Source organism: Seriola lalandi, unplaced genomic scaffold, assembly GCF_002814215.2.
Source record: "Seriola lalandi dorsalis isolate HSWRI2012SDOR001 ecotype SW California unplaced genomic scaffold, Sedor1 jcf7180002054686, whole genome shotgun sequence".
NCBI classification, from domain to species: Eukaryota; Metazoa; Chordata; class Actinopteri; order Carangiformes; family Carangidae; genus Seriola; species Seriola lalandi.
In genome coordinates, this window is record NW_019525239.1 from 608,540 (window position 1) to 624,364 (window position 15,825).

Sequence of the window (15,825 nt, forward strand, 5' to 3'; positions counted from 1 at the left end):
AAGGGATTCCCTTGAAGAGTTCTCGAGATATCATGTTCACAAGGCCAAAACCAAGTTTTGTGAGGTCACCATGATCTTGACCTTTGACCTTTGAACACCAAAATCAAATGCCCATTTATCCTTGAGTCCAAGTGAATGTTTGTACCAAATTTGAAGAACTTCCGGCATTACTGAGATATCGTGTCCATGAGATTTGGACGGACATATGAATGGACAGACAACCTGAACACAACATGCTTCCGGTTCTGGCTGTCTGGCTGTCTGGCTGTCTGGCTGTCTGGCTGTCTGGCTGTCTGGCTGTCTGGCTGTCTGGCTGTCTGGCTGGAGGAATGAAAAGCCAAACAGGGGACACCAGGTACACCTCCCAGTCTGCATATAAATTGAAGTAAATTAAAACTCCTTAAATATGAAAACAAAGACAAACTGAGCTCATTGTTACTGTATATATGCGAAATATGCCAGTATTATAGATGGTTTACATCAACCATTAGGGTCCTCAGGTTGCATTGGATTTTACAATCCAGTCACGTATTTCACCATGCCTACATGAACTAAAGGCAATCTGGGTTAGTAATTATAATTTTCCAAACTCATTCATAACTACAATAATATACAGTATATAAAAAGAGATAATATAATAAAATATTACAAGATGAAATATAAATATACAGTATGTGTCAATGAAAGAAAAGTATGAGAACCAGAGCAGCTGAGAGATGAGGGCTCAACAGGCCATCCAAGGCAGACATGAACATCTTGGCCTGATAATGGGAGGATCTATAAATACTGAAAGGGGCTGAACTTATACCAACATATGAAAAAGGAAAAAAGTGATGTACAATGTGCAGAATTTTATAGTTGTCTTTTCAAGTCAGGAGGTTTTGATCCCACACACCCACCACTAAGATATGTGGCGTACAAGCAGCCTTGAATTTTCCAAATAAATACATTAATAAATAAATAAAGCTACATTTTTTGGTGATATTTGCATATATGAATCTAGTGAGTTTTTTGAATTCTCAAGTAAAATATATGAAAATCAAAGGTGTAATATACAGTATTTCCTAGTAGGCATCATTGCATATAAATTGCTCCTTTGATACAGCCTCATAACTATGTTCATAGGCATTGACTGGGCCCCAGAGTCCAACCGCATTGTGACATGTGCCTCTGACCGCAACGCCTATGTGTGGAGTCTGAAGGATGGGGTGTGGAAACCCACCCTGGTCCTTGTGCGCATCAACCGTGCAGCCACATGTGTGAAGTGGTCACCTCTGGAAAACAAGTTTGCCCTGGGCAGCGGTGCTCGTCTCATCTCTGTCTGCTATTTTGAGAAGGAGAATGACTGGTGAGAAAAACATCATCAAATTTAAACTATTCACATTTTCAAACATCACTGATGTTGGTCTTCTGGCGGTGTCTTCAAAGGGGTGACGGACAAACAGATTGGAATGTGTCTGTATACCACCGACATCCACATTGTATACCCCGCTGTATATATTTACCTCATATACAGATTGTTGAGTAGTACATTTAAATACAGGTTTTGACCATTCTCCCTCCCTTTCAGGTGGCTGAGTAAGCACATCAAGAAGCCCATTCGTTCCACAGTCCTGTGTCTGGACTGGCATCCCAACAACATCCTACTGGCAGCCGGGTCTGCAGATCTTCACTGCAGGTGAGACCGATACCAAAACAGTGATGTAGAGGAGGGAAAGCAGACTGGAATCTTAGTTCTACAAACACAGAGCCAGAGAAAAATGTTTGGATGATACACCAAGAAGTTATGTTAGTTCTGGGATGTGTGGGAGCACCATTGGGTTCTATGACATAGTCAAGGAGCGGAGCTTAAGTTTGGCAATATGCTATGTTTTTCTCACTATCAACAACTTAAACCCAGAACAACAGTGAATGTATCTGAGTTAAGTGTTGTGTGTGTGTCCAAATCCGGATATATCTTCTTCCTCTGGGCCATAGAGCTCCACTATTGTCCAGAATCTTTTAAATTAAACATAAATGAGATGCACTGTTGCTGTGGGTCACATGTTCCTTCATCACCATAAACACACACATTGTAGTTTATTTGAGTCAGTCCCACACACACTGTCCTGCTGCCAGAATACTCACCTGAGCACCAAATGTGGATTAATCTGTCACTGAAAATTGTCCCCAGTAAATGCACATTTCCTCCTGTTTGAGTATTGATTCATAAAAACTAGTGACCAGTTCATTTAGAAAATTCCTGAGCTTTTATTACAAAAATGAAACTACATATTTACAAACGGTTTGTAACATCTTCGCTGGCAATCAGTGCGCCTGGCACTGAAAGTCACACACAGGAAATATTGCAAGACACGTTGTTGCTTTTGGTCTTTTCATGGGATATGTTGACAACAGAATTACAGAGAATGCTAGCATTGAGTCTGCAAGATTACTAAACACTTCTGGTATCTAAGAAGTGTGGGCCTTAAGAAAATATTTTATTTTTCTTGACTACCTTTTAAAAGATGAAGCTGCTTTAATAGTTTTTTTTCTTACCCTTGGGGCTGTGAACATGTCCCTGCTTCACAGGGTTTTCTCAGCCTACATCAAGGATATCGAAGACAAGCCTGGACCCACTGCCTGGGGGGCCAAGATGCCTTTTGGGGAGGTGCTGCTGGAGCATAAGGACTGTGGAGGCTGGGTGCACAGTGTCTCCTTCTCCCCCAGTGGAGACCATCTGGCGTGGGTGGCCCACAACAGCAGCATCACTGTGGCTGATGCTGCCCAGAAGAAGGAGTGAGTACTGCTGCTAAGCCACTTATTCCATCAGTATGACCCGTGTTAACATTCAGCTGGAATGGAGATGAGGTATCCTGTTCATTTTGAGACAGTGTCTCTCCAGTTCCCTGTGTCTTTTCGTATGATGAGTGCTTGTTGACATGACAGTATATATCACCTCTTTGTCTGTTTAGAGTCACCCAGCTGACCACTGAGCATCTGCCACTGTTGAGCGTCCTCTACGTCAGCCCCACTGAGATTGTTGCTGCAGTAACTATTACCTGCTCTATGTTTGTGTGTGTGTATGGGAATAGTATGAGTGTGTCCCCAGAAACTTCAAGCATGAGTGAGATGACCAGATGATATCCCACTGTACTTCAAGTATCAATATTAATGATCAAGTATGATAATAATAATGATAATGATAATGATAATGATAATGATAATGATAATGATAATGATAATGATAATGATAATAATAATAATGATAATAATAATAATAATAATAACATAAAGGATCAATATTTGTATATTGAAATGGATCAAATATGAATAAATCTGCTGCTTTGGCATCTTTTAGGGACCTTTTAGGGTTTGGACCACAAACTGTCTTCTCATCAACCGGCCCAGCATCAAACAGCAGACGGACGTGGTTTTATCCCATTCAGACCAACATAATTACATGGGTTAAATCCATGTTTATGATGTGACATTTTAAATTCTTATAGAAATGAAGAAAAAGGGGGAATTGTCTTGGTCAAACACTTAGAATTTACGGAGAATGACACCCTCAGATTTTGACTGTTGATGTTGTATGTGGCTGTCAAATTGAGTAATGCAGCTTTATGGCCACAGATATGGTCAAAATGAACTTGAATGTAGATATAATTATTATTACTTGCATCCTTAATCTCTTGTGTCAATGTCAGGGTCATGACTGTTGCCCATACCAGTTCACCTATAAGGGTCCTGGTGCCCTGGAGTTTGTGAAGAAGCTGGACATCCCCAAGCAGACCTCTAAAGGCAGCATGTCAGCCATGCAACACTTCCGCAACCTGGACAAGAGGGCCACTGAGGAGGACAGCAACGAGCTGGGCACCCTTCACCAGAACAGCATCACGTAAGGCATCATAACATCCACCAAGGAGGTTTTCAGTTTGAATGGTTGTTTATTAGTGGCATGTGTTGACTGTGATTTCAAGTGCAGTTTGGTGAAAATTTGGGCAACATGGTGACCCAAGGGTTAAGTTGCGAGCCATGAACTGCAAAACCTCCTTTTCAGATTTGGCCACAGACCTTTATTGTATCACTCCCCTCATTTGCCATCATTCCTTTTGTCTATGAAGTAAAAGTCCCAAAAACTACAAAAAGTAACTTCAAGGATCAAGATGAAAGTCTTCTGAATCTGGATCCGATAGCAGCACCATGTGGCCACTTTACAGTCTGGCTCAAATTCCTATCATTTCATCCAAACATTTACCACATTTGATATTATGTATTTGGATGAGCTCAAAAAGCCTTTCTTGTCATAGTGCTAACCCAACTGGTCCACAGATTCCTGTAGATGTAACTCTCTTTATTGACAAACATAAAAGTAGAAAATACACAGTGCAGTTACATTATTATAATACAGTGCAAAGTAAAACACAAATAAATGAAAATGTATAGCTACAGTATGTATTAAGCAACTTTTTGTTATGACATCAATAATCCTAGACAGGATGTAGGAATCCTGCAAAAACCATGGCCACTGCATCACAAAATGTGTTGTGTATTTTGATACAGAAATAGATCCACATATTATCTTGAAAAGAGTTTCTGTAATTAAAACTACTTAGACCTGTATGGAGAACGATGATTTCTGTCAGATCTGCAGTGACAGAGGCTCATTCACTGATCCTCAAGGTCAAGTCAGGGACTATCAGTATATCTCTGGCATGTTGCTTATGTGTACATACACAAATACAAGACTGTGCTCTCTCCATTGGTCGTATTTCAATTATTTGTCTGCACAACAATCGTTTCCAGCTATCCTGTTTTTATTCCTCTGGGCTCTGATGTTATTGCATTATGAAAGCTTTTGTAATAGCCTTGTGTGTTGTAATATGTTGTGTCCTGCAGGCAGATGTGTGTTGTATCAGGGGAAAAAGCCAAAGTGGAGAAGTACAGTAGTGTGGGTCTGGATGGAGCCATGGTGATCTGGGATTTTAAGGTACCTGTGTCAAACTCTCCTCAATACAAAAGTGAAACTGTGATTTAGTGACTTGACTGTAAATATTACGATTATATATATATATATATATATATATATATATATTAAACATTTACTCTCCAAGGTATTTAAATGTGATGTTATTTCGTTTCAGTTAAAATAAGCATATATGATATAGTTATTTGATCTTGAGTCAACCCTGCAACTGAATGAACCTCATTCACTGATGAAGACCAATAGATGCTGTTGAAATCTCTGGTAAAAATCTATTTCTGTGGAAGTAGACTTAAGATTATTGTCTCAAATACCAACTATGTCTTTTGAGGTAATTTACACTCCAAGCATATTCAATGACAGAAATGTGTTTTGACACATTCCTTTCACTAAAATTATGAACACAAATAATAAACTCTCAATGTGTTCATGTAATTCTTATGATAGATTATTACTGATACACTTCCTGACTTTTCTGATTCACGAATCCCCAAAACATTGATAGTAATTTTGGGTGAACTGTGACATAATCAGTGGGGAAAAAACACAGACAAAAACAGTTCAGTCATCATTTATGTAAATATGCCACAAACAGAAGAGTTTATCTTGGAGTAAATGTTATTGAGTGGAGAAATGTGTTTTATGACTAATTTCATCCCAGAGACTGTGATGGTCCAAAGCAGCTGCAGCAGCGTTTTTCATGCTGATTACATTTTGAAGGAAGAATTGATTAAATGTTCAGTATGAATTTCGGCACCCAGTATTGTAATTAACATATTGCGGAACGACTCTTCTCTGTCAGTAGAAGCATGGAGCATCAGTTCTAACGTGTTTGTACTTTTATTTTGCAGCATTGAACTGAAAAGGATATAAAGATGGAAGATATCCCAAAGAATGTATCTGCTATAAAACCATGTGCATGAATATGGAACTACTGATATGTTTTTATCTAACTCGAAAACACTGTCAGCACATGTGCTCCGTGATATTTGTGTATAAAACATCTTTTGAATAAATAAAAAGGATATCTACAGGTGTAATGATGTGTCCTTCACATTCCTGTGTTGTGTTTTCAGTCAATTGACATTTTCACATTTTTACTTACCTACAATGATGCTATATACTGGAGGTTTTTTATTTTTTGTTACTGTTCTACTGCCTCTACTGCTGCTACTTAACTACTAAAACTAACTAACTGCTATTCAATGTCCTTCTTTTGAAGGGTCTTGTCATGGGGGACACCTCAGCCTGAGAGCTCAACATACTGCAGCTTAAGAAAACACATGCAAACACACAAACACTGCAAATTCAGAGAATATCATTTTCAGTTTGACAACACATGAGCTGCAAATACTCCCAACACAATGGTAGGGTTTCCAGGGGACACTTCTGACTTTCCAGTCTCTCTCTCACTGTTGCTTTCAGAATTAAGGCAAAAAATGATTTCAAAATAGAAAAGTGATGAACCTGGCTGGGACTTGTTCTTCAATGCCCAGTTGTAACTTTTGTAGTTAAAAGCATTGAATGAGGGAATCCCAGCAGGTTCATCACTTTTTAGTGTCACGTGGAAACACTTCTGTTGTGTCGTGACTATCTGCAGCATGTGTTGTCAAATTGATGGAGCTGTTTTCTGCATATATTTGTTTTTTGTCTGTTTGCATGTGTTTTCTTGAGTTGCAGTGTGTTGAGCTGTCAGGGCTACCACGTGGAAACTTCTGTATAATCTCCTCTGTGGCTCTAAATGAGTTTTACAAGCTGTATTGGGTTTTATGTGGTTATTTGAAGTATTTCAGTTTGAGCTTCTATATTGTTATATTACAGTTTTTCTCAATCGCTTTGATGCAGTTCACTCATCAGAAACATCATTCTCACAACTCTTAATGCAGTTCTCAAAACACCCAATGCATTTCTCCCAACACTAAATCACCAGTGCAAAAGCCTCTAAAACAATCAACCTTGTTCACATGTCGAAACATGCAGTCAGTCAGTCAGTCAGTCAGTCAGTCAGTCAGTCAGTCAGTCAGTCACTTCAACATTGTCACTAATGAATTAAACCTTTTCACCAGAGCTTCAAGACTTAGACTCCAAATGTTTTGATGTTTTGATAAAAACTTGACTGACTTTATAAAAGAGAAGTGCAGAAAATATACAGTAAAAACTGTTCAGACACAAACTGAACTACAGTTACAACAGTAACATGTTGGAAAAATAACTATATTCTATTTCAACACTGCATTGGTGTTTATTGTACTGGGAACATTTCAACCTCTGAACAGATCACTGTCCTGTCACTTTAAAACACTGTATGGAAATGTATATACAAACCAATAGACAGAAGAGCTTTAGATTTAGAACATGGAACTATGCATTCAAAAATAGAAAAATATGCAATCAAACTTAGAACATAGCATCAATTATAGTACAGTAAATTCACACCACATAAAATATATATGTACATATATATATGACGTGTATTTGTGTGTGTGTGTGTGTGTGTGTGTGTGTGTGTGTGTGTGTGTGTGTGTGAGACTGGCCTTGCTCTCTCATACATATTTGAATAAAGTTTAAAGTCATCTGATTGAAAACACTGATGCTGCAGGACGGTATCAAAGTGAGTGAGAGGTCTGTCGTTGTATCTGACGGAGGAACAAACTGTTTTCATGAGTTGTCAGAGTCAGATGAGAAATGCATCAACACAATGAGAAAACGTCTTTAGTAGTGAACTGTGTGTTGATACAAAAGAAGCTTGTACAAATACAATGAGAAATACTAATGTGTGTGAGGAAATGAACTGTTCTGAGAACTGCATTAAGAGAGGTGAGAATGAAGTTTCTGATGTGAGAACTGCATCAATGTGATTGAGAAAAACTGTAATATAATAATATAGAAGCTCAAACTGAAATACTTCAAATAACCACATAAAACCCAATACAGCTTGTCTTACAGATATTCCATTGTACTACCCTCGTAGTAGCCTGCTCCAAACATCTCCAGGACCCCGGAGTTGTCTGACGTCAGGATTTTGTCATAAGGTTTTGAGTCTTCTGCTCAGACCTCTCACTGCTGCTGACGTTTCTTACAGTAACAGTGGAGGAAAGCCAGGCAACTGAAAAAGGTGTAGAAATGAGGATTTGTGGGTTGGCATTGAGGCCCCTTGACTTCTTCAACACGGAAGAACAAATCATATAGATTTAATTAAATTGGTCATATTAGTTTCATCCCTGAACAGAGAAACATATTCAAAACTTCATTACAATTGCCGTGCTCACAGAAATAACATAAAGAAAGATGTTTTCTAGGATCATTTGGATCCTCTGATATATTTTGCATATATTTATCATTTATCATTATCATTTATCATCGATATCTATTTATTTAGCATCTGTAATTTGAATAGATTCTGAATTTCATTAAAATACATTAAATTCTAAAATGAGCGCTGCATCACTGTTTTGGAGCAAAATGACAAGTAACGAACCATCAAGCCCTGTAGTTACATTTATTCAAAGTTATGGGACATGCGTATACGACATGTGGACAAACGACGGGTTTACTATGTAGTTTGGAGATAAGAAAGAAAACATTAAGTTGTAATTTTCTGAGCAGTTTCGTTGTTTTTTTCTCTGTGAGAAGAATGTTGGTGATTTTGCTCCATCACATGAATGGACAGACACAAACAAAACCCTCTCAGCCAATAGAAACACACTATTGTACACTTGACCAATCACAATAGAAGCCAGCGACAACATGGTTTCACTATCAGCCAATCATAAGAGTCGGATGTATGACGCGGCGCTGTCAGCTGTTCTTGTTTTGCTTCTTCTTCTTCTTCTTCTTCTTCTCCTCCGGGCTCTGGAGAACCGACCTCCGCAGAAACCGCACTCAAACATCGTGTTAATTCATCTCCAGTGGAGAAACACTGCGGCTCTGCGTCGAGCGCTCACTCGCTCATAATCTGTTCCACATTTCTTCCACATTGGAGCCGTCTTCCGCCGACATCGAGCGAAGAGGTGCAGCCGATCCCAGGCCTCCAATCCAGGGCGGAGGGAGGGAAGGAGGTCGCTGGGAATCGGGATGGAGATCGGGGAGGGAACCGGCGGGTCCGGCGGACCGGACGGACCGGGGCTCCGGTTTGGCTGCGCCTCTTTCAACCAAGACTCCACGTAAGCAAGCGGGCGGGTAACAAACGGCTGAGTCAGCTAAAGACTCATCCTGCTTGATTTCTCCCTGAAACTAGACAAATACACGCGGCTTGACCCTGAACTGCAGTTACACACAAAACAAAACGCTGCGTGACACAAAGCAGCAACAGTTCATACAGGGACATGGGCATCAGTTCACTGGTTATTAGCAGCACTATTCAGCACGTCAAAACAGATGCATACTGTCGTCTGTGGTTCTGGACAGGCTTTCCAAAGTTTGGGAAAATAACCCTGATGATGTCATCGTGATGTCATCGGCGTTATCTTGGCTTTAGGTCAGAGACTTCACACTTGACAAAGTCTGAGTTATAAACTAAACGGGAGTGTAGAGATTTACAGATGTGGGTGATTACAAATCATGGGGGGGCTGTCTAACAAAATATGCTATAGAGGTGCATTAGGGGAAATGTAGTTCTCCAGCATCTTGTTAAGGTTACCAGAGACTCAAACTCAGGACATCTTGGCCTCTGGTGCTACAGCGGTTTTGACCAAGCCTGCATTACAAACTGAGCCCTTGGAGTGTGATTGTCCAAAGCACAAGTGGTGTGATGTTGTCAAGGCTCCATGTTTTCCAAGACTGACCCAAACTAGGGCCTACAAGTCAAGATATCTCCCACAAATCCCCCATCTTCATTGGTTTAGGTTAGGGTTTATGGTTGTAATAGCAAGTGCTGCAATAGCCTTGAAGGGACTTTGAAAGCAAAGGGTGTAAGTCATATCAACACATGAAGCATCAGGTCAATCTATCAGGTGGCAGTCTATGTCAACAACCTGTTGGGGATTCAAACCAGCAGCATTGAAGCCACAAGCCCCTTGTCAAACAACAGTAATGTCATAAACATACGGACAGGTGCTTTATGTTTGATACGCCTCACTCGTGCATCTGATGTGTTGCTCATTTAGTTAAAATGCTGAGTAACCCAAAAATAAGAACAGGAGATTGTGAAAGAGTTTTACATGTATTCAAATGTATTCTCTGTGGTAAACTGCCCTCACTTTACATATTCATCTCCAGCCCATGTGTCAATAATAGTTTTCAGGTAGCAGAAGAAGGCAGACTCGTGCATGTAATTACTCCTTCCCTCTGTATAATGTCTCATCTCGTCCCCCAAAATTGTAATCATCTCTTTATTGTACAAAATAGGTAAGAGATCAGAAAGAAAGCTGCATGTCACACAATGACTTTGTTCTGCAGGGACAGTGAAAATATTTTTTCTGTGTTTTCTGTGTAGTGCTGCAGGTTTCCTCCTGTTGAGAAACAGGATGAGACAGGATAGGAATTTACTGATCTGAACAGGTGGCCATTATGAAAATGACTGGTGTTAGAAAAAAGAGCTGATGTCTCAAACAGGTTAAACATCATCTGTTTAAACTAAAGTCATCTGAGTCAGTGTATACAGTGTGAGGCTATATCAGCGGGTAAGGGACAGGAAGCATCAAAAAGTAGTTGTTTGATAAGACATCAGATGAATGAGTGGTCCTGAGGGCTGTCATGACAAATGTCACCCTGAGTAAATGTTCAGTTCAGGATCCTTGTCTAGATGACATATTGTGATTTCAATCATAGATCATTAGAGAAATCATCAACTGTTAATGTGTCTTACATTTCCTCTTCGGGACAAACTATGTCACAACCAAGCATCAACCTCCGGGGCTGAATAATGAAGCCAACACTGAAGAACCAAAACCTGCAGTTCCTCTAATGACCTATAGAGTCTGGCTCCAACAGCGAGTCAATCCCCATAGACTCCCATGTTAACTTTACAGCATAAATAAACATTTGGAAACCCCTCTAGAGGACAACGCCTAATGACGAGGAAACTCAACTTAACTACTGTCTGTAAATTTCTTCCACATGTCATGGTTTTCCTCACCAGACAGATTTATCATTTACCTGCTGCCATGTGACTGAAAGTCATGTGATAACAGCTAAACTACTGCATCGCCATTACAACTGAAAGTAGAGATGTTTTGTCAGCCCAACATATTTCACCACTGGGCAGCTCCTATAGAAGGGAACAGGGAAGACATTGTGGTGATGTGAAGCTGAATGCAGCTCACATGACCACAGATTTTCCCTTTATTTCTTTATTTCCAGCCGGAGTCCATAAACGTGGATTCATAAGAATGTATGCTATTGAAATACTAGAGAAATCGGAGGTTTACAATGTGTGTGTGTGTGTGTGTGTGTGTGTACTGCAGGTCACTGGCTTTGGGAACAAAGACTGGCTACAAACTCTTTTCTCTGACCATGGTGGATAAACTGGACTGCATCCATGAGAGTGGTAAGTATGGATCTGACTGCAGGTTGTAAACTGAGTTCATGTGTCCCAGACAGACCTGTCCTTACAGGCCACGTCAAACCTCCTCAGGCTTCCCTAAAAGGATCAGTGATTAAACACTGGTTACATTTAGCCACAGTAAATAACTGCCTATTGTTCATACAGTAGATAGCTCTTACTGAGGTTAATATGTTGGAACTTACTTTCTTCTGTCATTCTCGAAGTCTTATTTCCCCTCAGTCTGAGCAACAGGAGCTAACTTAGCGACAAAGCTAACTTAATTCTTATCTTTAAGTGTCTGCACGATGTTGTATGAACTTCTTTTCACCTCATAAATCAGTAAAATATGGAATTTGCCTAAACGTTTGCATACAAGGCAAGTTTATTTCTGTAGCACCATTCAGACACAAGGCAATTCAAAATGCTTTACAGAGACACAAAAATACATCAAAAATGTAACATTAAGATGACATTAAAACAGAATTTAAAAACAATAAAAAATACATTTGAAATGAATGAATGAATAAATGAATATATCAAATATTTAAATTCATAAGATCAGGTAGGAAACACCATTTTAAAAGGGGTGTTGTAGTGATTTTTGTTTTCAGTCCTGATTTAAATTAGCTAAGAAATTCAGCAGATCTCAGGTGATCAGGAAGCTCATTCCACAGGTGAGGAGCAGAGAAACTTCAGCTGGCTTGGTTGGCTTTGGGGACAAAAATACAGTGGCCCTGAGAGCTCAATGCACTGCAACTTAAGAAAAGACAAATAGACACCATTGAAGTGCAGTGTTCAAAATACTCAAAAGACCAGTGAATGTCCACACCAAAGAATTTAGTTCAAATTGTTTAGTGAATCTTTTCAGCAAGCAATGAACAATTATAGAATTCTGGATCAGATGTGCGTTTTCCTAACCAATAACAAGTGTTGGTCAGTCCACAGTCTGACAACCTAACTTTCCCTGATCCAGTGTATTTATACAAGTACAAACAAAGAAATGTGCATGGGCGTTTTGTCGTCTTCTGATTGGCTCTGCTGGCTTCCTCCTTCTCGTCTGACTACGACCTCAAGTGTAACCTAAAGCTCAGCACGCTCAAAGGAAGACAGTTAATGTATACATATAAATTACCAATTATCTACCTCTGTTACCTCTGGCTGCCCCCCTACACATGGCCATAGGGTGATCTTTATCAGTGGTTGTAAATAGTTTCCCTGAGGCAGATGTTTAAACAACAACTCACCCTTAGCACCTAAATATCCACTAGCATAAATCATTAAACAGTTTGAACTTTAATAGCCTGAAATACTACAACACCATGAAGGCATCATCCTGACTTCAGTGGCCCGGGTTCCAGTCCAACCCATGGCCTTTTGTGCCATATCATCCTCTCTCTCTCTCTCACCCCTGACATTGCTCTCTCTCTCTCTCTCTCTCTCTCTCTCTCTCTCTCTCTCTCGCTCTCTCTCTATCTCTATCTCACTGTCACTTTCAGAATTAAGGCAAAAAATAACTTCAAAAGAAAAGAGTTATTCTCTTATTGTTATTCAAAGCTTTTAACTTCAAAAGTCCCAGGTTCATCACTTTTTAGTTTCCCGTCACTTCCATTGTGTTGTGTGAATTTGCAGCACATACAGTATGCTGTCAAAATGATGAAGATGTTTTCTGAATTTGTAGCACTTTTTGCATGTGTTTTCTCTTGCAGTGCATTGAGCTCTCAGGGCCACTGCAGAAAAACTATTATTTCAGTTACAACTGTGTATTAGCTGCAACCAGAGGTACAGTGGAGTGACTCTGGAGTTCCTTTAATAGTCTGGTTATACATGTTGAACTGAGATAATGACCACTTTTCTAAATGTGCCTAACAGTCACACAGCATTTGGATGGAAACACAGCTGCAGTCACCAGTTTAATTTGGAGGAAACCAGACATCTTAATCAGGTTTCTGCTAAATCAGAGTATGAGCTCACACACATTCAGACTGCATGAATAACTGGGAGAGGCAGGGAATCCTTTGTGCATGTGAACGGGAGCAACGAGACCACATCGCATCGCTCACTGGGTCATTTTAGGGTTTTAGTGGCCTGATGTTCAGTCAAGGCCGAGCTGGCTGTAATTACACCATGCTCTGGTGTGTTGGCAAAGAAGAAGAGAAGAGTTTCTTTGGAACGGGTGGGGTCGGGGCAGGTCCAGCCTGGCTGGGGACGACAGATCTCACTGAGAAGATTTTAAGTGAACATTGAAGAGTGTTGTGTTCTGGTTCACCAGCAGAATGCCACTGACAGAGACATAAACCATCTACAGACATCACGGCTGTCAGCTCTTTGTGGGGGTTTGGGGCTTTTCCATGCAGCCTCAGTCCAGCTTCAGACTGTCGTTTCCTTTTGATGACTCAATCACTTCTCTTTCTGCCTCCTCCCAAAATACACCTGTAATCAGAGAAGCACCATGTCTGTAAAAACAAGAGGAAGTAAAAACTAAGTAGAAAACTACACAAGTGAATGAACACTTTGTTAAGCTCTGGGAATTTTTTTCCATGGATTAAAAACTCATAGTACAAATAGTGGAGTGATAATTGACATTGTTTGAAGTTGGAGGTGTCTGATGTGGTGTCTGGTGCCTGTGTGTCCGCCCCCTGTTCTTCCCCAGCAGAGACTCCAGATGTCTACATCGTGGAGCGTCTCTTCTCCAGCAGTCTGGTCGTCGTGGTGAGCATCTCCATGCCGCAGCGAATGAACATCTACCACTTCAAGAAGGGGACAGAGATCTGCAACTACAGTTATCCCAACAACATCCTTGCTGTCAAGCTCAATAGACAGGTGAGCTACCCCGTTTCACACCCCCTGCTTATGCACACACCATAGACATTTTCATTAGGGTGGGGGACAATTGTTTCAGAGTTTATCACACTTACAGAGCACACCTTTCCACATCATGGACGCCATGAACACAGCATGAGCGACCAGCTAACCGTTAGCATCCTAACAGGTTCTGTCAGAAAGAGCTACCAGCATCACAGTCTATTACACGCACATAAGACTCATAGGCTAGCACTGTCCTTACTGGGACAGTACATGATACAACAAGTATAATATTATAATTATTATTTTAAATGTGCAAAAAACCAGGACAATTTGGAAGTTAATGATGAAAACCAGGATCATTCTGTGGTTTCCAGGTATTTGTTGGGACTCAGGACTCACAGCTTGAAACCAGTACAATCCTGGACAAACAGGGGCATCTGATCATCGTAATTCTAACACAACCCTGTTACATGCTTGGACAAGCAAGACAGTGGTTAGATTTCTGCTTTGTTGTTCATTTTCAACGGTATGTTTAACTTGGTTACAAAAGTAACTAACGAAGAACTAATTAATATGTTAATGTAACACTGTCATGGGTAATGGCGGCTTGAGTGACTGCTTTCTTGTGTCTTGGACAGCTAATGACCATCAGTCTGTGTCTTGACCCTTTGGAGACACACTGAGACAACTCAGATAAAGCAGAGCCCCTCTGACCTGCTGTTCATGCTGACCCAATGAGCTGATTCACGTAGAGAACCATTACACCCCTTCATTTGCAACAAAGGATATGTTTCATTTGAGTCTCTTTGGTGCATCGCCACCAACTGGAAACATGTAAACAAAGGACGCAATGTTCCAAATATTTTTCCAGTGCTCAACATGCAAAGTTGTTAACTTGATCAGCAAACAAAAATGTGACACGACTGTAAACAGCATGTAGCCTCTAATGATTGTATTGCTTCATAAGCATGTGGTTCATGTGCTGCAACAACTGGGGTGAGTTTGACCTGCATCATGTTGTGGGGCTGATTTTTTTTCACTGACCCTTTAATACTGGAGGTATTCACTTATGTTAACACATATGTTTTAGTTCATGATAAGAATGGCAAAATGCCCCAGGGCCACTGACCTTCAGGGGCCCCAAAGGCTCCAGAGTCACTTGTTTTGCAGTTAGTTTGTGGTACTTACACATTTGTTTGTTAATACTGTATGTATCAGTAAAACACATTATAATAAGGGCCTTACACAAAACCTGTATTATTACTTAATTCTCTGGCACGGCAGACCCTGAGTTGTAAGGCCTGCAATGTGTCACTATACAGTAGTGTGCAAAGGATTTAGGCAGTTCAGGTGTTTAGTTTCTTCTCCATCACATCGGCCCATTAGGAGGCGTCTGATTGGTCCCAAATTCATTCTGCAGCGGGACGAGTCCAAACATACAGCCAGAGTCAAAAAGAACTTTCAGAGACCAGAAGAACAGTCTGGGATCACATGAAGAGACAGAAGACATGGAGAAAGACTAAATCCACAGAGGAAACTGTGTAGACCTGGTGCTGGTTTAAAGGCAGAG

The 15,825-nt window shown here is 40.4% G+C and overlaps 2 protein-coding genes across 4 annotated transcripts in view; both read left to right on the forward strand.

The window, feature by feature from the left end:
• The window catches only part of LOC111667247 (actin-related protein 2/3 complex subunit 1A-A), an 11,049-nt gene extending 5,043 nt beyond the window's left edge, over positions 1 to 6,006 (forward strand). The window contains exons 4-10 of the mRNA XM_023422897.2: positions 1,126 to 1,348; positions 1,571 to 1,678; positions 2,572 to 2,778; positions 2,955 to 3,030; positions 3,690 to 3,880; positions 4,882 to 4,972; positions 5,818 to 6,006. Coding sequence (XP_023278665.1) covers positions 1,126 to 1,348; positions 1,571 to 1,678; positions 2,572 to 2,778; positions 2,955 to 3,030; positions 3,690 to 3,880; positions 4,882 to 4,972; positions 5,818 to 5,823 — 902 coding nt within the window. The 3' untranslated portion in view covers positions 5,824 to 6,006. The remainder of the gene's footprint in view (positions 1 to 1,125; positions 1,349 to 1,570; positions 1,679 to 2,571; positions 2,779 to 2,954; positions 3,031 to 3,689; positions 3,881 to 4,881; positions 4,973 to 5,817) is intronic.
• A 2,768-nt stretch (positions 6,007 to 8,774) lies between these two features.
• Positions 8,775 to 15,825, forward strand: part of wipi1 (WD repeat domain, phosphoinositide interacting 1) — a 27,146-nt gene continuing 20,095 nt past the window's right edge. Inside the window, exons 1-3 of one of the 3 annotated variants that reach the window (XM_023422879.2) lie at positions 8,775 to 9,129; positions 11,371 to 11,453; positions 14,101 to 14,270. In XM_023422879.2, coding sequence (XP_023278647.1) covers positions 9,041 to 9,129; positions 11,371 to 11,453; positions 14,101 to 14,270 — 342 coding nt within the window. In that variant the 5' untranslated portion in view covers positions 8,775 to 9,040. The remainder of the gene's footprint in view (positions 9,130 to 11,370; positions 11,454 to 14,100; positions 14,271 to 15,825) is intronic. The other 2 variants (XM_023422877.2, XM_023422878.2) reach the window with 2 other exon arrangements.